This window comes from Zosterops lateralis, assembly GCF_965231275.1.
Source record: "Zosterops lateralis genome assembly, chromosome: 3".
NCBI classification, from domain to species: domain Eukaryota; kingdom Metazoa; phylum Chordata; class Aves; order Passeriformes; family Zosteropidae; genus Zosterops; species Zosterops lateralis.
In genome coordinates, this window is record NC_139764.1 from 55117360 (window position 1) to 55143323 (window position 25964).

A 25964-nucleotide genomic window follows, 5' to 3' on the forward strand; every position below is an offset into this window, starting at 1 on the left:
CATTTCTATCAGATGCACAATCATATTGTCAGAGTCCCTGTGTACAGAAACAGAAATTTGAATTTGACCTCTGTAAGGATACATTTACAATAATGGCATAATAAAAGTGAGCCTTTTTATTCTCATTTCAATAGTGTGTACTACTCAGTTGGCCCCTGTAGGGGAATAACATTTGAATCTCCACAAAGGATTTTTCATATCTGCCTTCATTTTACCAGAGGAAAAAATATCAGTTCGAGTATTCTGGTGCTCTGATTTAATGAAATCAAATGTACTGCATATTATCAAAAAATTGAGTATGTTTCAGGCTGATCTAGGCACACTCCAAACATTTTCAGCATCCAGCATCCTTACATATGTTTTGTGCCCCTTGTAGAACAGATCAAATACATTATTCAAAGCTAAGTGGCCTAGATATCTGTTCAGATTCATTGCTTGCCATTTCTTCCACTTTCACTTGCAAAGCTGAAGGACATCCCTGTCTCACAGGAGTATGCAGTGAACCCAAGTGGTTGTTTTTAAAAGCTGTTTTCCTTTATATATGTGACAACCTAGAGAAGAAGGTCTGTGTCATTCAACCATTTTTACTTACTGAGCACTATATTGTTAAAAAAGCACTGGTGAGAAAGCTGCATCAGTTTCTGCACACATCTTTTTGCTTTAGGATATCAGCAGTGTAGTTGGGTTGTCGCGGTCCCTGGATGAATTATTCAAGCTCTTGACATCAGAGATTTCTGCTAGCGGATTGGCTGGTGCTGGGATAATAAAATCTTTCCACAGAAAAACAGTGGGGAAGGATGATGGCAGTGAGACCAGCAGAACTGCTGCTTCCAATACAGCTGGCTTTGTCTGGCTGTTGCATCTCTGCAAGAACATACAAGGATGTTTTTAAGGTTTGGCTTCATGTGAATTCTCTGATAAGAGATGGTGGAGGGATTTTTGTCAGAGGCCTGCATTTCCAGTGAGGGAAAGAAATTGGATCATTGTTGAAAAATTACTTCTGGCTGTATTCTAAAGAAATGCTGCCCATGAGAGAGGGGTAGAAGCCGCAGCAGCATCCACAGCAGCAGCAGCAGCAGCAGCAGTGCCCATGGCTCACTATAAAGATGCTGGTGGCAGAAATATCCTGTCATTGAATGTGCTTCCTGAATTCTTTCAGTGCCAGCAGGGTAAGTGGTGCGAATGCGGAGCTGACAGTTCTTGCCAGTGGGGAGAGCATAACGAGCTGCGTGACACACAGGTTTTGTGGGTACAGATAAACAGTACCTGTGCAGAGAATTTAATCAATGAAAATGACACAGTTGCTTCCAGGTAAATTTGTAAAAAAAGCATATTTACAATGGAATTTAAAAAATTAATGCACTGCTCGTGTTATGTTCAGACACAGATTTTACACTGGTAAAATCTGTTCCTTTTAAGCCTATGCAAAATAAATGCTAGAACCAGGGAAACTTTATTATCAGTAGTTTGAGTTAGGCTCATAAAGAATATATTGCTCACATAAATTCCCTTGAAACAGGGTATTTAGATGGGCTGTTTCTGCTGTTTGTTGGTATGACTGTAACTCTGTATGTCTTCTGCTCATAAAGTGTCTCTTTAGAAGCTGGAAGCTGGTTCTCTGGTTTCCAGTTTTTGTCAGAAGGCCGTTTCTTGAATCATCAAGATGCACTGGAACTACAAATTATGGAATCATTTTCACTCGTGGTTATGAACCATGCAGTGAGAAATCTGTTTTTTGGAATGTAAAACAATTGTCACATGCAATATCAAGACACCTCTCTGCCAAAAATAGTCAGTGTGGAATGAAGCATGATGCAGTATCTTAGTGATATTTTTCATAACTTGCCCATGCCCGCAACAAGTAGATTCTGAGAATGTAATAAATTTTAAAAACTTATGTAATCCTGCCTGCCCAATGATAACAAAGGAAACTAAAGAATGCAAAATTATTTTCTTAGGCATAAAGTGTGATAATCTAGCAATAGATGCTGGTGAATGTAGGTATCTTTCTTCCCCTCTGGTATTTCTTACATGCAAGATGGTATTTATATATAAAGAAAATACTCCTGAATTATAATGCACAAACACTTTTTGGGAGCTTGTGTATGGCCACTGACCAACTGAAGATAACATTCTTCTGACCTATGAATTTTATGTGGTGATTTCTGTCCCTGTGTACCTAATTGTGAAACAGCATTGCATGAGTGTAAATTAGGGAGTTTATTGTTAGGAACGCAACAAGCTTAGTATTTATCTATTCCAGAACTTTAATGTGTGTTAAGGAATATTCCATTTTAATTTTACAGGTGTGGAATAGGAAAAATGCTGTTCAGTACTGCACAAATCACTAACAAATGCAGGAGCTAAAATTAGATTTTCCATCTATAGATTCTGGGATATGCACGTATTCTTATGAAAAGTAAATATCATCAAACAGCAATTGTATTTCTTGAATTTTCTATTGGGAAATGAAGTTGTTCATTCAGAACTGATGATGGTAGTAACATGATTTCATTTTCCATGAAATAGATATTTCCTCCTATTTTTTAAAGAAAAATCTCTGTCATAAATACTTGAATACCTCTGCTGTGAAATTATTCCATGTGTCAAAACTGATTACCCACAAGAAAGGGGCAGGACTTCGTGGATTGGTTATAATGCTGTGATGCTCTTCCCTCCACTGCTGTGACCCTTGCTGCTGAAGCTGGAGGAGCTGATTCAGGAGCTATTTTTATCTGTGCATCTGGCAGCTGTCCCGCAGGGATGATCTGAGAGTCAGGGAAATTCACTATAAACCAGACAAGTGCTTCCAGACAGGACTAGGGGTCTAGTGAGTAGCGGTGTAGAAACTGCCCTGAACTAGCTAATGGCTCCTTCCTGGCAGGATGTCCCAGGGGGCAAATAAGTTTGATAACGCAATTTCAAATCTTTATTTCAACATCCTAAACATTTTCAAATACATATGCTGAGAAGTATTTTTTTCTAGCTGACTTTCTGCATAAAAGCAGCTTGGCTGTGGGAGATGTGGATTCTAGTTAAAAAAGTAAAGAAAAGTTCTAGTTGCTCAGACCTTGGGTAAGTATCGTATGGATTTAGAACTCAAATTTATCTTGACATTTAAATTTTAAGTGGTGTCTTTCTGGTCATCAGCTTGTTAAGACTTGAACTTTGCTGTGAAACTCTTCAAATAGTCAGGTATCAAAACATTATTGTAATAATATGAAATATTTTTATGAGTATTTAGAGGCAAAATTGACTGTCTCAGTAAAATCTAGAGTTATTTCTGGCAAGTGGAGAATACATTTGTTGTCAGTAGTAAATTTTACTCTTCCACCATGTAAACCCGAAAGTATCCAGTGATGTCTAATCAAACTGATTTCCTTTTATTCTCAGATGAGCAAGAGTCAGTGCAGAAACGGACTTTCACAAAATGGATCAATACTCATCTGGCTAAGGTAACATATGGCTATCTGGTTTTGAAACCTTTTTCTTTTTTTTTTTTTTTTTTTTTTTTAAATCAAGCTTTTTAATCTATGCCTATACAGCCCAGGAGTATAGAGTATGTTAGATTTCCCTGAGCAATATTTCCTAAAGTGCAAAAAGGATCCTCCTCGTCTGCACATCATTGAGGATGAATCTCAGCATGGTAGTGGTCATCTGCACAAGTGCCAGTGGTGTCCAGAGACAACCCCCCAGCTTCTTTGGCCAGAACTGAAAGGTAGCACAGTACCTGGTATTTCAGCCAGAGGAAACATCTGAAACTGGTTTCTATGAAATGGAAATATTCGACTTACTACACACAATATATTTGAATAAGCTTAAGTGATGTCTTGTGTAGTTTGATCTGGTTACAGACGTAAGTAGTGCTTCATGAATCCAGTGCTGAATTGATTATCTGATGCATTCTGGGATTTGTCGTGAAACTATTGTTGCTTCTTCTTAACACAACTTAAAACTCCTGGTTTTGCCTTTAGAAGAGTAAAGGCTGTGATTTTCACACAGTTTAAAAGTATTAAGCTACAATTAAGGTACCAATCTTATTTGAAAACATAAATAGTGAGATTCAGTTTGGTATTCCTGGAGTTTTCACACAACGCATCTCTAACCACAGTTATCAATTAGTCCAGTAAATTAAAATTTCAAACTCCCAAGAGCAGCTTTTTGAAATGTGTATTTTTAAGCCTGAAGATTAATGATCATTAAAATTGAATAAAGAACAGCTGTAACTGCACTGTTTTAACTTTTGTGTAAGAAACTGGCAAATGATACCCTCAAAAATGAGCCGAGCAAAGCAGGAAGCCCATATAAAACTATATTGTGTGATTTGATCTAACGAGACAGTATGGTAGTGCAGCAACATTTATTTACATTGCTGAGGAATGTAATGGAAGAACTTACTGTGAAATTAACTACACTGGCATCATAAAATTCAACTACAAGAACAAAGTTATCTTCAGGACTTCTTGACAGTGGATTCTCACTGGAAATGAGGTCTGTTCCCATATTGTCTTTAAAATAATTTGGAAAATTCCTCATGTAGGAGAGAACTTAAGCACTCTGTGTTCTGTTTACTTCAAGTGAAATTGAAAGGCATTCAGTGTTTGCTAAAGCATCAGCTAAGGGGGATGTGAACGAGTGGCAGAGAAGAAAAATAACTCTTATTTCATGTTCATTTGTTAATCGTGTTGTGTCATTAATAATAATCTGATGATTATGGAGAAGTAGAATATTACATAGGTCATCTTTATCATACTGTTAGATATTACGAGTGTGTGGTGCATGTCATGATAATTCCCTAGTGTGTAGACTAATCCTTCAGAGGAAACTAAGTCCTAGGGGCAGCTGCATTAAGAGATCTTGCCCTGGATTGGGATTTGTGAATGTTTCCTGCTGTGCTAGACTCTTTGGGCTCAGATGAACCTTTTGACTTGAACGATCAAGGTGTGTAGTTCCTTAATGGGCCTGATACTGTAAAGACTGATCAAACATGTTCAAACCAGACAGTTACACAGCCACAGCCCTGACTTTTAGCTACCTGAGGTACCTTTTAGTTATTTGTAGTAACTGATTTGTGTTAATTCACACTTCAGCAGGAAAGCTGTGGCTGTGATACTTTAATTAATGGCTGTCACTGCCTAAGTCAGATCATCTGGCTCTGCTTCCCATCTCTGCTGCCAAAGGAGAAGCACTGTTCATAGAAATTAGACTCAACAGAAGTGACCCATGACTCAAATTCTTAAGTGTTTAAAGCTTAAGCTTTTAAAACTTAGTTTGTTACATTTTTGGAAATATGTAAGTGGAAATACTTTTCTGAACTAATCACAGCTGTAGGAAGTACAGGTGGATCTCTGAAGTGCCCAGGACTCCCCTTGCACTCATGTTCTGACTTTTAACTCAAAATTTCAATATTTAGGCTATTTGAGTTTTGTAAAAGGTTGTTGTGATTTTGGTTGTTTCAAAAGAAACTGGAGATCTGTAAGATCTCTGTTGTCTGGAAGCCTTTGAAACATGATACAGAAAAATCCTGGAAGAAGATCCACTCTTAGGCAGCATCATCTGCATTCTGCTCTCATCTTGGAGCCACTGAAAACTGGAGCATCTACTAGTCTGGTACCAAGCAAGGAATATTGTGAAGTGCTGGCCTCAAATTTACAACGGAGAAACAGCAATACATGCTGCACCACTGTGGGGTAAAGGACCTAGGAGTGAAGGAGTGAAGCTGAGCCAGGGGGAAAATGGGTAGATAGGAGAAAGGTGATTTGAATTTTGCCTTTGTGTCTCACCATTGATCCAGAAACACTATGCTGAATTTGACTCACTATATGTGTTCAAAATTAACAGTAACTTCCTGTCAAATTGTCTATATCTTGGCTACTCTTGGAAAACTCTGGGTTTCTTTCCTTTCATTGCCATTTTTGATAATCTCATAAAATTATTAATAGACAAAATAACAGGAGGAAATAAGAGAAAACGGAAAACTATAATTAGGGTATCTGTAACTTTTAACACCATGGCTATCTAAAGAAATGTTTCATCATTAATGAGTGTGAAGGATTTTGAAAATAAGTACTGCATGAAACCTCAAAAGCAGGAGAAATTAATGGTTTCTATGCAAAGACTGATGGGGTTTTAGAGAAGCAACTCGAAAGATGGTTTTAGAGGTACCAAAGGAAAGGAAACTACTCAGGTAGAGTTGTCATCCTTATACTGTGTTGGTTCAGTAGAGCACAGGAGGATCTAAAAAGGAGCAGTTTCTCACATTGAGGAGTAATGTTTTGAAAGAAATGGAAATACAGAAGTGATTTTATTATTTTAGGTAGAACCAAGACCAAAACCTAAAGCAGGAACATAAAGCAGGATGTGATTGTTTGTCAGGGTTTGCAGGAGTAAAAGATTCTTCCTTGCTAATCTGTAAGATCTTAGTGTATGTTTTTTATCTAAAAAGTCATGCTCTAATTGAAACAGAAGATAATTCAATAACCAAGGCTATCATGTACATTTAACCAATTATTTTTGGCTATTTAATGTTAGGAATGGGTTTGAAAATATGGATACAAATAAATACAAATGAGCAAAACAGATAAATGAAAAGAGAGTATTGCTGTAATTTCTTCACCAAAAGGGTTTTCAGTCACTGGAATTGGCTGCCTATGAAAGTGGTTGAGACATCATCCCTGGAGGTGTTTAAGAGAGGTGCAGATATGGCAGTTAGGGCCATGGCTTAGTGGTGGACATGTCAGTGTTAGGTTAATGGTTTAGACTTGATTTCAAAGCAGTTTTCCAGCCTCATTGATTTTATGATTCTATGCATTGAATTTTTTGAAAGGCAATAGGAGGTGGTGTGAATTTTTCATTGTCTCTCACTCTTATGATAGAATGCTACCTTTTTAAAATTATATTTCATATTTCAAAGATGTTCTTTCATAAGCAGAGGACAGGTAAAGGAGTTGGCCTCAGCTAATTATGGGACAACTCAAAAGATGGGAGTAAAACAGCCTTGGTGCAAGCTGTGCCCTCACCCAGAGAGGATGGACAGAGAGGAAAGACGTGCAAGTATGCCAACTAGCAGGTAGTGTAATGCAGCTTCATTTTGGGCAAGCTGTCAGCACAAGGCTGCATCTGTCCCTTTGCTGTCTCTCTAACCCCAGCTGTCTCTGTTCTGTGATTCTGAGCAGTAATCTGGTGAGACTCATCACTTGGAAATCATGTTTTCTCTGCCAGCCACTTGCAAAAATTGACTCATGATCTATGAAATTAATGTGGTCTATCTTCTGGCAATCCTTTTGAAATTTTATGCATCTGTGCAGTTCTACTAATGATAAATGAGATATGCATGTCTAACAGGATGAGAAGGTTTATGATTCCATATAATTTATACATATTTTTCTATGGTTGTAGAACTGCCCTTCCTCCTCTCAATCTTAGCTTCAAAATATAGACATAATTTCAGTATGCTTCTAATCATATTTGAAGCATCTTTTCAAAATCTAAATTTAAAATATAGAACAAATTTACACCAAATATTTCAAAGAGGGGACATTACTTGCATTCAGAACAGCAATTACTTAAATATTTTTTCATTTCGTTACCTTTGCCAATTTTTGAGATAAGGGATTAGATAAGTAAAGAGGATGATAAATATATCACTTTCTTTAACAGCTGAGGCACATGCTTTTTATTGCCTTTTTCACCCTTCATGCAAGTTTGGGGGAATAGTAGTTTCAAAATTTGAAACACAGACTGTAAATTGGTTTACCCCAATCAAATAACATTTTTATTCCCAGGTGTAGAGATAATTTTAGTATTGTATTCACCAAAGTATTGCTGTAAACTCACTGATAGAGTGAACAACAAATATTTACTGAAAGAAATTACTTTCAAATTTGTTTTTCCATTAAGAGGATGCACACATTAAAAAACAAAAGCAGAGGATGGATATCAACTAAAAATAAAACTAAGAAGGGATGAAAATTTTTACTTTTATTCATGCAATAGTTATATAATGCTGAATTAAACCTGAGCGTTAAGCATCATGTTAAAGCTTTTGAAACAGCAAAATTATATCTTTCATAGGAAAGAAAGCAAAAAAAAGAAGCAGATATATCAAGACACAGAACCCTCACAGTGCTGTCCATGATGTTACCTTGTTCTTAATGTAAATGTATGTGTTCTTTCATGAACCTCATCACCTTTCATCATTTGAGTCTGATCCTTTTGGTCTTTTTCAAGTGAAAAAACAGAGGCTCTCAGTATCTTAGTCACTGACACAGAAAAAAATAAGCTACTGTCCACCTTGACTTCATAATGAGGAAAATCTGACTGGTAGTTTTCTGCTTCAGCATTTACTATATGTTTTCAGCTAGTATTGCCATAACCTCTAATGTTGAACAGTGAATACTAAATTAATTTATGTGATGAAATTAATCATGCAAAACTTAGGACTGAGTCCTTCAGCTTTAGTAATTAAAAAAATCAGTAAAAACAAGGAAGACGAAAACATTCATATGGATTTAGGAATTAAATTGTGGCAAAGGAGGGATTCAGCTATTACAGAGTAATGGAAATTTCACATTGACCTTGCTGTTCTCACATATATTTCCATGCAGAGACAAATTCAGTAGTTGCAGATTTGTTCCTGTTTATGCATGTGGATAGATTTTCATACTTTTTTTTCAGCAGTTTTTGAAAGATTATTTGAAAATTAATGTAGCAAAAATAGTTTTGAATGTCTGCATTGACATCCATTATGATGCAGATGCTGTTATTTGTATAGTATGATTTATTCATTAGAGAAGTTAAGTAGAGGGTGTGAGGAAAAGATTCCTGTAGAAAAGATGCAAATGAGAAATTAAATGCAAGAAAAAGTCTTGAACTAAAAGAGTAAAGCTTAGCAAATATACATTTGTTCCATATCTGAAGTTTGGATTTTACAAAACTTACTTTACTCCGTACAAGGAGGAATTTCTAGAGATTGCAGGTCTATTAAAAATGTTTCTTTGAGGCTTGTCAGTCAAATATTTTTTGTATGTACCGATGTTCAGTTTTTTAGGTGATTCAGAATATTTCCTGGAGACTACAGCAAATAAGACAAGTTTTAAGAGCAACAAGTTTATGCAAAGCATTTCTTCCAGAGTTCCCACTTATAATCAGTTCTAGATACAGTTATTTAAATAAACATTCAATGTGACCAAAATCTAGTTTATTAGCCTTGAAGATATGTTCTCATTTAATTCTTATTTATCCTACAGATTACATGAATTTACTTGTTCTGAGTGTGACTCCCTCCTTGGGACATGGCTGTCCCTAAGTGTCATTATCACTATAAACTACACTGCTGTGATTGGATAAACTGCAATAAAGGGGTCTTTAATAGAATCCATGTAATGCAGTATGTAGTAGATCATTAATCTTAATTTGCTGTTTTTCTTTCTTTAGGAAGCTTGCAAAAAAACTTGATCAAATACTAAGGCATCTGAAATCATAGTGTGGGCCACCTGACAAGTTGTAGATTTAATGTCTCGTTATTCATTGAAGTATATTCTGAGTTCAGCCAAGAAATTTTGTTCAGAAAGTTTATAATTGAAGGCTTTTCTTTAGTATTACAGGATAATTCTTTGCACAGGCTTCCCAACATTCAAAAGAGAGTGCATTAGGATCATTGCAGGTGATTGCATTGCTAGGGCTAAATACCTACATGCAAAAAGCTGAAATCTGAAGTACATTGAACATTTTAAAATTGCAAAAATTAAAGTTCATTTTCTTTCCTTGCTCTTGCTGATTTACAAGAAGTATTTTGGCAGTGCATTAAGGAACTAAGTGAATAGTTATTAAGTCTGAATCATGAAGTTTTCAATATATTCTAAGTTAATATAGCTTAAAAAAACCCCAAACCTTTCTTCTCTGGAGGCTAATAAGTAATTAGTGTTCACCTTCATCTTTCACTTAATTTGACATGATATATGCAGCCGATGAGTAGGTGTTTACTCATTTCAACAGAGGACGTGTTAATATCAGTGGAGGTCTGCTAGAAAACATTCAAGTAGCTTAAGCCATCCTGTGCAATGATCCATTATATAATAAACAAGCACATGGGAATTTCTCAGTACCAGCTAGTGTGTGTATCACCATGGGGGATAAGATTGATATCTATGCTTTTGTTAAAGAGGAGTCTATTCTTCTATATATGTCACTAGAAATATATCTCATTCCATATTTCTGAGAATGACTGAAGAAATAATAATAACAATAATCATCATCATCATCGTCGCCATCTAAATTCTACACTTATGTGCCCACAGGAGAAAAAAAAAAAGGTCATTTATGAAACATGATGAGAGTGTAACCTCCTTGTAATTAGGCATTAACATCTTCAGGGTAGTGTAAAACATTATTTTATATAGTGCATTACTGAGAATGCTTCTGGCAGTCTGTATAATTAACTAAATTTCCATATTAGAGGGGTCTTATACAGGAGATATTGTGACACAGATATTGTATCTGCCTTCTGTTCGAGTTTTAATGGTGTAAGATCCATGGTGTTGTGCTGCTAAACACTGACTTTGTTTGTAATTATGCTACCTTCCAGCAACCAAAAGTATATTTCAGCTTGCTGAGTTAAGGACAGTTGTGATTCTCACACTTCAGAGCAGCACCTCTTACCAACTTTGAAGCTTGAAGGTTTCTTTTCTTGCTTTTCATCTTATTCAGTGCTTTCTCTACAGCTTTTTTTCCCCAAACCAATGTTTGGATTCAAGCAGGAAAATACTGTAGGTGTTAATTTGTTTGCAATGCTTTCGCTGCCTTACCGTAGTACCAAGCCTCAGTTGGGGTGTAAATCTAGTTTTTGTAGCTTCTGTCAATACCACTGAAGGGTGGTTCAGAGCAAGAGTTTGGCTTGGATGATCTTTAACTACAGAGTAAAGCTATACACTGGGGAAACTGAAGTGCTTCTCAGACTTGCTTTGCAGATGAACTCCAGATAACTTTTGGCTTCATGTTGGGGTGAGACAAGTACTGAACTCTGCCTTGATTTGTGAGTAAGGATACCAAAGCACATGAGTTAGGAAGGAGCTGTGTTGTGCCCAAAAAGGTTGTCTGGCAAGCACATTATGGGCACCAGAATCACAGGATACTGTAAATCTCACCCTTCAATCTAAGTGTATCCTAAATTTCCCACTATAAGAAAAATCCATCTCTCTTCATTGCTATAGAGACAATTTCAAGAGACAAACTTCACTATGGGGGCATTTGGGTAGGGGCATTTTCAGGCCTTCACCTCCTGTTGGATTAGGATGGCAGCTGCTGTAATCCTCTTGTCTTTATGGCTGAATTATTTAAGCACATAATTCTTCAGTGTTTTGTCATGTGGTAGTACTGATAAAACCAAAGCTGCTCCAAGCTTCAAACAGGAGATGATAACATGGAAGGTGAGGAAAATTAATTGCGTTTGTGTCAACTGCCTGTGATGCAAGACTGGGACAAATTAATCTTCAGTGACCCACTTGCTCCATTGATTTCTTTGGTGTTATATTAAGGAAGAACATGATCCAAGGAAGAACATTATCTATTGCATTGCTAGGAAATAAAAAGGAACTATGACTAAATATACCCTCATAATGAGTTCTAGTGCTACTTTATTTTATATACATGAGAAAATAGGCTCTTCTATTAGTGTGACTATTAAAGCATGTCAAATCTCAGAAGAAGTCTGCTTCCAGCAGAGGAGTTTTTCTTTCACTTTATGCCAAAATTATATTTCATTGAAATACTACTTTATTCAAGCTGAACAAATTTTTTTGATTTGGGGAGACAGAATTTTTTTTTCTCCTGATTTGTTACTGCATTTTTACCTTTTCAAAAGCAATGTTTCATTTGTTAGATTCATCTTTTCAAATCTCTGTTTCTACACAAAAAATGTAGTAGGTAATTTGTTGTACAAGCACTTCTAACAAGTATCTCAAAAGTAAATTATTAAACCTTAAGTAGTTTCAAGATTTTTTTTTGTTTCATTGTAATTTTAGTGAATGAGCAGGTATTAGTATTATTATAATTTTTATTATCATTATCATCATTATTATCATCATGATCATTATCATAAGATATATGATTTCTCACAAGCTGATGCAAGCTGGAGGGATGCCTATTCTATTTGTCAGTTGGACCAAGTTTAAACTTTTTGTTTCTGAGAGACATTTTGTGATCATTAAAATACTGACCAGCTGAAGGCTGTAATTCTACAAACTGAGCTGCATTTAAGAATACAGACTTTTATTATGTGACCTTGTTATTTAAAATTTCTAAAATATCATCTGTTTACATATTTTTGAGTGTTGTCATTGTTCTTGTGAAGGTAGAGACATTTGGTAAGAGTTTTTCTTGAGTAGGAGCTGAGGCAGTGCTGACAGTACCCGAAGCCTGCAAGGCTGAAGGAAAGGAGAGAAAATACAGTAGCTCAGTGTAACAACTGTCAGCTGTGAGAAAGTGGCAGCATTGCTTAACCTGCTACACCACTTTAGGAATCTTCCCTTCATACAGCTCCTCCTATTGCTTAGATTGAGAGAGTGAAATTTCTGTGAAATACTTAACACAAGGGAAAATAATCTGATGGATCGAAATGGGACTATATAGTATGTCTGTAAGTTGTGCATATTTTGTAGGGCCAGAGGCAGCTGTTGATGTGTTTCTCTGCTTGTAACAGGGGCCAGAAGGTTTTTCTTTTATATCATCACTTGCAGAAATCCAAGAAATGTTACAGCCGTGTGCCAGAAATGTTAAATAAACAATGTGGTGGCAAAGCAGTGGTTAAAGGATATGTTGACATTAAACATTATAAAACACAAAGAAGGGGACCAGCCACTCTCTTTGGGTTTCTGTTCAAGAGGAATGGATTTAGGATGTACTACTGGTGAGCATTTATGATATCTGAAGCCTTCTCCTTTTTCAGCGCAATCCTCCCATGCTGGTGAATGACCTGTTTGAAGATATCAAAGATGGGGTAATGCTAATTGCCCTTTTGGAGGTTCTTTCAGGGCAGAAGCTGGTAAGAACTTTCTTCCTTCTAAATATACAAGATAGTTACATAACTTCTGTGGGATACAATTTTCTAATTAGTTTCTATATTTGTATACTGTAAAAAAACCTTACTCCTTCATAGGAAAATAAGTTTTCCAATGAGTGGATTATCTGACTACAAAGCATTATTACAGATTATTATAGGCATCCTTGATTGTGTGCATTTTTTATTAATTTTGGTATGTAGCTCATAAAAATTTCTTATTCGTATTAGTCTTTGCAGTTCATCTGGGTTTTACTGCTATGACACAACCAAGGTCTTAGCTGCAAGTTATTTCTATGCATCTTGAAAAAAAATGAAACTTTTCTTGTTAAACTTTTAGCTTTGTCCCAAAAAAAACCTCATAAAAGCGCCTCAAATTTCTTGGGGCTTATATCCATTTACCTTGACAGTTGCTCTGCTACTCTAAATAACCTTAAATGATGTCAAATGGCTTTTTTATGGCCAAGTTATGTACAGAGGTGTGCACACACCAAATAGGCTGTCTCTTGGGAGGCAGGCTAGTTTTGTGCATGGAGGAGAAAAATGAAAGGATTTTAGGCCAAGGGGTCTGACTTTTCCCAAGCCAGCTCACAGATGAGGTGGCAGCATCTGAAGGAGAAATGCAGTCTGTCCTTCAGCCAGCTCCAGGGCTCAAGTGTTACAGGCTCCCTCATGTGCAGATAGTTTGCTCTCCTTTTCATATTTCACCTCTGTTTTGATTGCCGGTGAACCCCAAAAGTAGGCAGTGAATCAAGCTGCAAAAGCAATTTTACTGTGAAATGGGATAAAGCTGTACTTCCCAGTGTGTTTCTGCTCTGTTGAAATATATCCCTTTCGGTTTCTCTTAGTCTGAGACAGAAAGCCTCCCTCTTGTGGCCAACCAGAAGTAGTAAAACAGGAAAAGAATTTTAATGATGGCACCTGTTACAGTGAAATTCATTGGATCGTATCCTGCCTATATTAATTAGGGAAAGACAAGAGATATTCCAAAACTAGAATAGTGTCTGGTGAGCTTAAAGGTTATGTATACCAGCATATGATATCCTGTAGTAACTAAAGAAGGATTCAGAATATATAATAGGTCTTTGTTAAAGCCATTTGTAACATCCTGAATGAGAATTTAAATTACAATATTTACACATTTTCATTACAATATAAAAGTCCATAGGGAATGTAATTCCACTGTCGAGTATTAGAAACCTAGTGTATGTTCTTGACTGAATTAAAAAAATTCAGTCTTTTTTTAGCCTACATGTCCCAAGTTCAGCAAAATTCATTGTTCAGTGGGAGTTTAGCTGTGGTTTTAATTGCCAATAAGGTACTAGAGAGATGGGATGAAAATTCTAAGGTAAAATGTCTAATTTTTAAAAACAACAACCACTTTTGACTTATAGATTGCAGGCAAAAAAATTTCAGTGGGAGAATGTTACTTCTCTCAAATGCATATACATATATATATATATACACACACATATATATGTGTGTGTTTACATGTGTACAAAAATAGTAGTAATTTTACATTAGAAGAACAGTTCTCTAATTTAATGATGTTTATGGACTGAAACCAACAGTTTGTATCCTGAGATTAAGATATATGGAACTTTTCTATGATGGAATTACCACATTTGTGTTCCCTGTATCTGTCAGTCCTCCCTGTGATGTATATGCAAAGATACAATTCAACGATTTCACTGTTCCAAGGAGCGTTTTCACGGAAGCATTGACAATAAATCTGGAAGTTCGGTTTCTGAAGGGAACTGGCATCAATCTAATTGAAGTTTAATCTGTTCTTTTTCTTTAAGCCTTGTGAGCAGGGACGTCAGCTGAAGAGAATTCACTGGGTTGCCAACATTGGCACAGCTCTTAAGTTTCTAGAAGGTAGACGGGTAGGTATGGTTGCACTTAGCCCTGGTTTTACTTTTGTTTTTCTTCGTCTCCATAAGGATATGATTTGCATCCACCCATCTGTTTTTATTCTCAAAAATTTGAACTATGTATGCAGTCTTCCGTTTCTACACAGTGCCTAAAAGCTGCTGTAAAGTAAAAATTGTAAGGTCCAGCCTAATATATGGCAATGCATAGGATGCAACTTGTCTTTTTTTTTTTTTTTTTTTTTTTTTTAATTAATAATGAATCACCTTGGAGGATTTACTTTTTTCTTTTTCTTTTTTTTTTTTTTTCTTTTTTTTTTTTTTTTTTTTTTTTTTTTTAATGTGCTTATTGGCTCCTCATGATCTCTAATTCTCTGTTGCTGTTCTCAGGAAAGAATGAACTTTTGTACAGGAGAGACACTAATTTATAATTTATAAAAAATAGATTTCTGGTTTTCACTAGCTTTTACATGCAAAAATCTACTCCCTGAAATTACACATACAAAAATTTAGGGCAATATGACCCCTTATTAGCTTGCTAGGACTTCAGACTAATTCCTGGGTTTATTCTGGCACAGTCAGTGTCTGTTTTAGAAAATAAAAAACCCAGAAATTTAACAAAAGAACACTTAAAACCTCATTTTGATCTAGCTATGAATTTCTACCTTTTTTTTTTTTTTATTTATATCCTTTTTACTGACTTTGCTCTATACTGTAATGCCTCAGAACTGGATTTTTTCTCATTAGATTATCGGTCTTTTGTCCCCTAATTTTTGCATTTTACTTCCATTTCTATCAATGCAGATGTTACACCTGATGAATTTTACATCTCCATAATGCTGTTCACTGGGGGTTGTTGGATTTTGGCAGTCTTTCCCTCTCTTTGACTGTCTGACATCTCGACCTAATTACAGTTATGTTATATGGGAAACAATCTTAGCAGATGCCCATAAAAATAAATCTAAAAGAGAACTTTTTAAAGTTGAAAACGTATGACCAAAGCAAAGACAAATACATTTCTTAAGCAAAAGTCCACTCTAGCTCAGAGTCTACCTGTTTAAGGACGTGTAGTTTGTTAATACAAAGCATAAGAGAAAGCTGGACAGAAAACACCCACACTTCCTCAGTTTCCATGTCACAGTGCGGTGACATGATCCCAGCTTGGATCCCAGAAATTCTATAGTAGTGCAGCTGGGAAACTGGCCCTGCCAAGGATAAAGAGAAAGTGCCAGAGCACTATGTTTTTTCCTTCTGATATCTCAGTATTTTTGTCCAGACTTTGTCTTAGGACTTGTATTAATGTCGCAGATTTTCTTCTAGAGGGAGTTGGAAATGTGCCGGGTGTCAGGTGAATCAGGGTGGTCAATAGCAGTGTTCCATAAGCTGAATCCAACCTAGAGGATGCATCTATCCAGCCTGTCACCCTTTTCCTCCCAGAGGAGGTGGGTATACTCTTTGAGCAACAAATGTCCCTTCAGCAGCTGAAAGCCATCCCTGGGCTGTACTCAAAGGGCAACAAACAGACAGGATCTCCTTACTCTCTGGGATCTCCCACACTTTCTAGAAAAGGAAAGCTTTTCGTGGGATTGGTCCAGCTGAGAGAATGAGGTAGTTTTTTTTTAAGATAGTGAATAGAAAACTTCCCTTATTGACTGGTGGAGAAACTAGTAATGTCAAGTTTCCTATAGTTTCATCATTTTCTTGGTGGAGAGGATTGAAAATGTAAACTATGGGGACTTCTGCTCTGCCTCTTCCAAAGCAGCCTATGCACATTTAATTCGGAAAAGAACTTAGAGGTCTGGACAACATTTTGTTTGCAATTGACATTATCTAGTGGATTTCCAATGGCTGATTCAGAAAAATGCAGTCTTTTCTCTGTTTTGGAGAGAAAAATGAGGTCACTTGAAGTCATTCTCCATCTTTTCTGTAGACTGTTCACCAAAGTTTTTCCACACCCTTTGTCCTTGAACAAGCTTGTAGTATATTTGGGCACTTTGGCAGTTATTCATATTTTTATCATGACTGGTGTCTAACACTTAGTTTTGCTGAGGAGATAAGTACTAACATAGTTGTGGACTTTCCATACTACTTGTTTTGTTTCATTTCCTTGAGCATTATCTACGTGTTAGTTTCTTTATTGTATATTCCCCTCTTTATTTCTTTCTATCTTACAAACTTATTTTAGGGTGATATTTTATTCAGACCCTAGAATAGCAGTTGAGAGTTAATAGTCATGAAATCTGTTCCCATTTCTGTTAAAAAACTTAATTTGACCTTGGACAGCTAATTTTTTCCCACTCTATTTTTAAAAGAGCTATTGTTAGGTTTGTCTTGCAAAGGCGCCTTAATCACTGGTTGTGATATCCTTTACAATAAAATGCTCTTTGCAGGACAACCTTAGCATTTTTTTCCCCTTTTCTTTCTTTTATGCTTTTTCCACCCCTTTCCTTTTTATATTTTTATTTTTAAACTCACTTTTCTCTTTTCATTACACATGGCTTGAACTATATCAAGAAACCCCTGCATAATTTAAAATCTGCTGCAGAGTATTTAATTTGCTCTCTTGATTAAATGTTATTGTAAGATAAGCCAAAAACGTGCTTTCTTTGCATTAAAAAAATAGATTAATACATTTACCTAATTAATAATTTAAAAATTATTTTTGTGTCATATTTTTCCTTTTGCTTTTCATGCTAGTCCGTATACAGAGGATCTCCGGTTTGTACAGTGTTTCTAATTTTTATTTTTCTTTCTGCTTGAAATTACTTTTTCTACAAATAATAGCATGGATTGGTCTTAAAAGTTTTCCATTACTTGCAAAACATTTCTAAATGTAAAATTATACTTCTCTAAATGTGAAATGTCGCTATTCAACATTTGGGTTTTTAACTGAGAATCTTGTTTGATTGCAGAAATGCATTTCAAATATAGAACCTATTTGAAATACATTTCATAATTGCTATCCTTTGTGTGTGATAATAACATGTTTTCTTTTCTATATAGATTAAGCTTGTCAACATAAACTCAACTGATATTGCTGATGGCAGGCCTTCTATTGTGCTTGGCTTGGTGTGGACCATAATTTTATATTTTCAGGTACTACATTTTTTATACTTCACAGTTGCTTGCTCAAACAATGGTTCAGAACATGAATTTATATAACCTGGTGTAGTTCCAATCTTTCACCATAGCTAAGTCCCTTTGTAGTTTGCTGAGGATCTGATCCTGAATAAAGCAACAGTTGATGGTGGGGATGCTTCATGTTGAGTAAAATTAGATACTTGTCTGTGGAATAGGTTGATCTTTGCCTGAGTTTGTTTTTCATTGAAACATATTCTGCTTTTCTCTAAAGAATACAACATAGCAGAAGAAGAAAGTAATAGAATTGTGGATTCTTTTTACAAGTATCTTTAGCGACCTCAGTGGTGACTGTGCTGAGTGTCTAATTCTGGTGCACTTAGATGTCAGTCAGTAATTATTCTCAAAGCATACGTGTTAACATGGTGATTTCACTGACAGGTATTTGCGAGGATGAAATTTAGCTGTGAATGACTGAGAAAGGGTTGAATTTGTAGAGGAGAAATCAGTTGCATTCTGTTGAAGTTAGGTGGGAGGTACAACTGGCTTCTAAATCCTGTCCATATGGGTTAACAAAGTGAGTCACTGTTCAACACTTAAAATAACAACTAATTTTATTGCTCTTTATGGAGTTCTTTGGCTCCCTTGTGATGTCTCAGGGATGCTGTTCTCCTCAGCACCAACCACTGTGATACCTCAGTCATTCAGAGTTCATCAGAATAAAAGTTAGTCAGAGATATTAACATTTTTATTTATAGTTCATTGGAATGAACAGAGAAGATTATGTTTCTCAGGCTCACTGAAACTTTCATTCTCTGCATCGTTTTTGTCATTTTTTGACCTTTCCTTTAGTTGTCATAGGCAGATACATACTTTTAACATGATTGAAAGAGCTGTGGTACTCATTCTGGCAGACTCATTCTGCAATGTGACAACTTTGTATTTTAAGAGGACAGCATAAAAAAATCCTGCAATGTCCTCTGGATATAGCTATGTTAAAAAAACCAAATTGTTAGTCAAATTAATGTTCTTGAAAGAATCAACAAATGATTTTCATTTGACAAAAGACATAATTACCATCCTATACGGTCAACAAGCACTTTGAATCCACTTTGGCTGCAGTGCATTCACTGTTTCTTCACAAGGTACCTCAAAGTAAAAACAGAATTGAACTTATGCCAGAACGGTACAACAGGAAGTAAAAAAACTATCCATATGAGATCATTGAGGTCACTGCCATTTTTTAATTGAATGAAACTCCTCTGAAATTAATGGATTATTTTATAATGTGAACTCAAACTACATGTAAGATATTGTCTCCTATTTTTGTGGTAATTTGCTATAATAGACAACATGACGCGCTTGCATATTGTTCTAGCTGTAGGGTGCAAAGTCAGTAATTGTTACATGCCTAGTGCTTCCGAATTTAGGACCATCGCCTGGGCACATACATTAGTGTTTCTAAAGCTCCTGTAATGTATGTTTAAATAAAACACAGTTAATTTTAGCTTCTGCCCAACTTTGTTTTGACAGTTGTATTGGGAAATTATTAAAAAAAACTGATGTGAATCAAGAAGACCATCTATAAAGAGTGTTCATTAACATTTTTTTCTCTGCAGATTGAAGAGCTTACAAGCAACCTCCCACAGCTGCAGCCCTTGTCTAGCAGTGCTTCTTCTGTGGAAAGTGTTGTCAGTTCAGAAACTGCAAGTCCCCCAAGCAAACGAAAGGTGGTAACCAAGGTCCAAGGAAGTGCCAGGAAGGCTTTACTAAAATGGTTACAGTACACAGCAGCAAAGTAAGTAAACTACAGTTGAACTGATTGTATATTTTAAGTGCAAGATTTTTGCTCAGATTCTAAGCTCTCTCAGTCAGGGATCATCCTTTTGCTCTGTATTTATGTAGTACCTTCCTCTATATATAATTATAGAACCCCTCACCATATTCTTTTTGACAACTGAGGCTGCTAAATGTTCCCATCATACAACAAATCAAGTATTAAGTAATGATTTAATTTTGCATGCAATGATATTTTATAGTTTCTGACTAATGAATGGGATCTCTGACAGAATGAGAAGCTGAAAGGGGAATTAGCTGTCTGAATGACAATGCATTAGTGTCATTGCCAAAACACTTGATGTGACACTGCCAGTACCACACTGGTTAAGCATTCCTCAGTGAAAGCTTGTAGGAACACTAAATTCTGGCACTTGCTGTTGAAAGGCAAGTGATGAAAAGTTATGCATATCCTTTTACAGTTTTTTGATACAATGGAAATATTACTACACAAATTGCCCTGAATTTTCATTCTTCTTAATCCAGATTATTTTGGGGTTATTTCTTGCTATGGCTAGTTAACTTAGGAATTTTTTCCTTTATTTTTTAAGATTATCCCATGCTGTTTCAGCTTTCAAAAAGACATTAACCCCCTCATAAATTATATCAAAGATACTATGGTAGTTTGATAGCTTCCACAATAAGAAATTCAGAGGTGTAAAATAACATGGATTTATTTGCCCAAATTAAAGAATCACTGCTGTTTGAAAACATCAGTTGTTCAAAATATAGAGGGGAAATGGTGAGTTATTGAATGGTACCTCAGAAAAGAAATGTAATTGTGTGAAAGATTCAAACTTATGCGGAGGTAGAATACAGTCATTTATAGTGCAGTCTAATTTGAATTTCTCCTTTGCACTGTTGTTAGTAAGACACTGGCAATGGAAAGTGATCAGCTTCTATTTGTAGACATGCAAACAAACAAAATGAAAATAGATTCATAAGATAAACTGTCAGTTTTATTGGGAAGAGTCAATAAAGTATGTTGAAAGAAACCAAGTGATACCTAGTGGTACACTTCACCTAGGCCTCCTTCACATTGTAGCTTGCAAGGGCTACTTCCTTAAAGTCAGTGAAAGTGTTTCACTGATCACAGTGAGGTTTGTGTCACTGTTGCTTGAACCTCCCAATGGAAAGACTACCTAAAGGTATTAGTGTCCTGAAGGAATACTTGCTTGCTCAGAGAAAGCTAAAAATGGTCACCATACCTTTCAGAATTACTGGTAAAAGCGGGGATTTGGAAGTTTGATTCAGTTCTGATTACTTTCCTATTGTATACTATTGTTTCTGGATTATTTGTGTTTATTTTTAGTGGACATAATAAGTGTCCTGGGTATATGAATTATAGTGTCATTCATGCTTTTGATAAGAATTTAGAGAAATTTCGTGTGTTACAGTTTCCCCTAAACAGCAGTGATGCCACTGTTCATGTTACCATCTTACAAAATAACAGATTAGTACAGTTTTTTTTGAATTTTGTTTGTATGGTACTGATGTATCTAATTGAACTGCAGCAGTTTTAATGGAGTGAGATTTATAGGGAGAGATATAATGAATGGAAGGGTGTTCATCCACAGACTCTGTGTGTGTCATATAACAATGAGAACTTTGGGCACTCCATTGTTCATTGCTTCATGGCTTATTGGCACTAGCAAGCCCACTGGAGACAAATACATCATATATATGATAAAAAAAAATACTTTTATCTTCATAGGCAGAAATGAATTTATGCAGTGGATAGATGGAGCTGTAGTTGACATGACTGGGCATTACAGGAACAAGTGGTTTGGGTTTAATGATGGGTAACCACTGGGTGGAGCATTCATGTCTCTCCCCCTCTGTTTCATGTAGTCCTGATGTTAGTAGTAACTTCTTTCCCTTTCATGTTCTTTAGGCAAGTTGGAATTGAAATCAAGGATTTTGGACAAAGTTGGAGGAGTGGTGTTGCATTTCATTCTGTTATTCATGCTATCCGCCCAGATTTAGTGGACATGGAGAAAGTGAGGGGAAGGTCAAACAGAGAAAACCTGGAAGAAGCCTTCACAATTGCAGAAGCAGAACTAGGAATCCCAAGGCTCCTTGACCCAGAAGGTACCTAATGCATAGCTGAAAAAAATTTGAACTACTTGTCATGTCCTCTTAAGTATATGTGCTAATTCATAGTGTTTAGACATTTAAACAGCATTTTATGCCATTCCACTAAAAAATTAATTTTCCATGTTTTATAATTGCCTAGATGTGGATGTTGAAAAGCCAGATGAAAAGTCTGTCATGACCTATGTAGCCCAGTTTTTGAAGTACTATCCTGATCCTCATCATACAGTGACTGATGTGCCAGAGAATGATGTAAGTTTCTCTTGCATAACTATTAGAAACAGTTTATAATGAAGTGGGGGCTTTATAAATACATTTTATAGCTTTCTTTTAGTTTATTACATTTCCTTTTGATGAACAGTTCTAGTGACAAGCAAGCACACTAAGAAAAGTGGGAAAGATAAGGGAGCAAGTCTTGCAGATATTTAGTAGGTGTAGAAAATAATATGGTGATCCTGCAGATATTTTCCTCTTTTCAGGAGTAGCAGAGGCAAAAAATAATATTAACAGTTATTGCAGATAGTAGCAAACCAATGGATCCTAAAGGTCTTTAACAGGTTTTTAAGCATAACACCAATGATGTTGTAATAATTTGTTACTCGAAGCAATGTGTCATTTATATTTCTATCAGACTGGGTTTCTAGATAAGAGCAAGAATGGTCCAAGATATTGCTTAGGTACAGTCTTTGAGCTTTTATGCTTAAGAGGTATTTACAATTTTGGCAGAAGTTCCTTTCTATTTCACACTGATATGCAACTCTTTGCTGTAAGGAATTGTTGTCAATCATGTTTTTCATTGGAATTGGTTTTGTGTATGCTCTAGTGCACTGGCTTTGCACTGGAATGGTTATGCTCAGCAATGCCAAGTTATCGTGACTCACTTCCTAGTGCTGATTTGCTTTCTTCATGGCAAACACGGGAAGCACTGCTGAGACAATCTGCTCAGCCCCAGCAAGAGAGAAAGAAGAAGCAATTTTTATCAGTGTTTCTTTACATTCCCTACAGAGGTAGAAAAGAGCTTTGAAAGGAGTGACTCCTTCCTTATGCCTGTGTGAGGCTAAGGTAGCTGTAGCTTTGCTGTTTGATTCCAGTGCCTGAGCACTGGAACTTAGCATTTTCCTTCCTGCAACATTATTCTGAGTACATCCAGTGTACTGAGCCAGTGTCTCAGCATCCCACTGAGCAATGAAGAGGACTGAGTTAGCACTGAAGCCTAGTGCTGTGGTCTGTTCAGCCTGAGGCAGTCCTGCCATCTTCACACTATGGCACACAGGGCAGCTTCTGCTGCCAACAGCCCTGGCCAGGCCTTCTGCTCTGCTGGGATTGGGTTTTGAGGAACAGCCTCACCACCTTCTCCCAAGCTTTATGCATAGACAAGACAGGAGAGTGCAGGATTCGGCCATTCCAGGCTCTGCCTGTCTCTGGCTGCACCCACAGAGATGCTAGCACATGAGTTATGAAAGGGCAAATAATGAGTTGCATCCCGAAGTAATGAATTCCTAGGAAGCAGAATGACACAAATCAGTTTGACATGCTAATGTGCTGATCTCAGAACTACTTCCTCTTAGATATCGCTGAGGTATTTCACTAGCAATCCACATAAATTTTGGTAGAACTGCTGACCCCTTGCATGTCACACTACAGAAACCAGTAACTTCCAGACTTTGAGAAGAAAGTAAGGGTTTAACAGTGCACTGAATTTCTAATGTCATCATTCTTTGTTTCCTGGAGGAAGGACTCTATTCCTTTTTATTGTCCTGGAGTATCCATGTCCATCTTTACATTATTTGGTTAGTTTAGTTACTTAAGACAGGATTCACCTTTAAAATCTAAAAGCTTACAACACACCGCCTGTAGTCAGCAAGAGATAGACACTTTCCCAGATGGCAGCATCTTTCTTAAGACAGTGTCCTAAACAAACAGTCTTCTGGAAGCCTGTGTTGCAGAGCATTTTAACAGAGATAAAACAGAGTCAGATTAATCCATCCCTTAGGTAATGATAGATAAAACATTGTTGACACTTGATTAAAATGCTTTTTGTTTTTGTGACCAGTCTTACCCCCTATTTTTAGCCTCTCTGTTTTCCTGCTGAAGTACAGTCTAAAGAAATATTTATCACACAATCCAGGTATCTGGGAGAGATAACTTTGCAAGACTCTTGTCCCCTGAACTCTTGGAATAATCCTAATTTTTTTAAGATTATATTTTACCTGACATGTGTTAAGTGCCTGCTCTAGAATAAATTGGACAGTAGATGCTAGATACAACTGGTTTTATCTATCTTGCCTAAAAAACTGAAAAGATACTATCCCTGCTGCAGTTGCCTACATTTAGTTAGAAGAATCCTACTTCAGACTGGACTGTGTCTGGGTGAATTTTGGCAGGGAGAGGGAGGCCAAGAGATTCCTAACCCTCTTCCCCCATCCTCCACCTAACTCAGCTGTCACTGTGTTTCCTCAAGATGTGTTGTCCACACAAATTCCTGTTCATCTTCCCTCCTGATTCAATGCTCAGTTTATAAAGAATTTGCACTGGAAGAAGTGGGGTAATGATTGAAACTTACCCCTTTTTTGTGGTCAGAGAGAACAGCTATTTGCATGTGCATTTCCAGAATTAAAAGGGGTCTAATCTGTCATGCATGGACCAGCTATGAACATGTGTGAACTTGTGTAGGCAACACATCTCAAAGAAACACAGTTACTCTAAGGTAAGTAATTATTTTTCCAGATGAAATAAATAATGTAGTGACTAGCAATCTGGAAATCAGATCTAATATGAAAACTACTTCACTAGATATAATACAGACACGTGAGTTTGATAATAGTTCTAAGTACATCTTGTATTCCTACATGTGTGGCTCTTACTGTTCTCTCTGGACTTTCTGCTTGCTTTGCTTTATTTTATTTTGCTTCTTTTTTTTTTTTTTTTTTTTTTTTCCCTTGCTTCTCGTTTTCCCATTTGTTTCATATTGCTAGGAACTTCAAGCAATCCCAACTTTTGTCATTTCTTTTATGAAATTTAAGGTAAGGGTGTATGCTCAGAAAAATTGCTTCAATTGGACTTTTCATGGTTGTGATATTTTTTCATCCTGCACTTATTTGACTTTATATTTGGGAGGGGGGAAGGAGAGAAGAATGTACAGTAGTTTGCTAACCTTAAGTTTATCTTTCCAGAAAAGGAGTAGATTATTGTGATGAATCTAGGTCTGCTCTCTTACATGAGCTGACCCTAACAGCTTAACACTTAATTTTGCAAATAACTTAACAGAACCATTATAGAAAAACAAGTCAATGTTCCTATAATAAATCACAGATTGTGCTTTTGGTTTTCTTAAGTATAGATATAAACATGAAATAAGTAGATTGTAGTTTAGTGTTTCTACACATCTTATCTCATTTTAGATGGATATTTTTGTATCTCTTTAGGTTTATAGAATAGATGGTAGAGTGTATGATTGTGTAAGTGATGTGTGTAGCTTGTGGGTCGGGTGAAGAGTGTATTCATCTGTAATTGTGTCACGGGCTGCTCCTTTTTCATCTAAATTATAATATTTTTAAATTATACTTTTTTAAACTGTCCTAGACTTTTAGATACTTCTAATTTTCTAGTATTAACTAGTATTATCTCTAGTATTAGAAAATACTGATTTTCTAGTATTAAGTGAGAGAAAGTCAGAAATCTAATGTAGAGTATATGAAATGAGCATTCAGAGGGGAAACTGGAAGACTGCAGAAGTGAATATATTGTGAAATAAATAGCAGGTGTCACTGCAGTCAGTCAATAGTGTTTATAGTTTGACCTGATCCAGTTAATTGCCTAGATTTTACTTTCTTGGGGTTTTTTCGGTTGGGATTTTTTTTTTTTTTTTTTTTTTTTTTTTTTTTTTTTTTTTTTTTTTTTTTTTTTTCTAAATAAATATATAAAATAGATTGTTTTAAAGTGACTAGGATCAAGGGTTCATCTTTATCTCACATTATGTACATCTAACTAGTGATGTATTGAAGCAGAGATTTATACCAGTAGCAGAATTA

At 36.1% G+C, this 25964-nt stretch overlaps 1 protein-coding gene across 15 annotated transcripts in view; it reads left to right on the top strand.

Annotated features, from left to right (window-relative positions):
- Positions 1-25964, top strand: part of SYNE1 (spectrin repeat containing nuclear envelope protein 1) — a 280640-nt gene that overhangs the window by 38216 nt on the left and 216460 nt on the right. For all 15 annotated transcript variants that reach the window (XM_083856114.1, XM_083856125.1, XM_083856128.1 and 12 more), the window contains exons 2-8: positions 3394-3455; positions 12944-13039; positions 14857-14940; positions 17929-18021; positions 19623-19801; positions 21734-21930; positions 22076-22185. In XM_083856114.1, coding sequence (XP_083712240.1) covers positions 3394-3455; positions 12944-13039; positions 14857-14940; positions 17929-18021; positions 19623-19801; positions 21734-21930; positions 22076-22185 — 821 coding nt within the window. The remainder of the gene's footprint in view (positions 1-3393; positions 3456-12943; positions 13040-14856; positions 14941-17928; positions 18022-19622; positions 19802-21733; positions 21931-22075; positions 22186-25964) is intronic.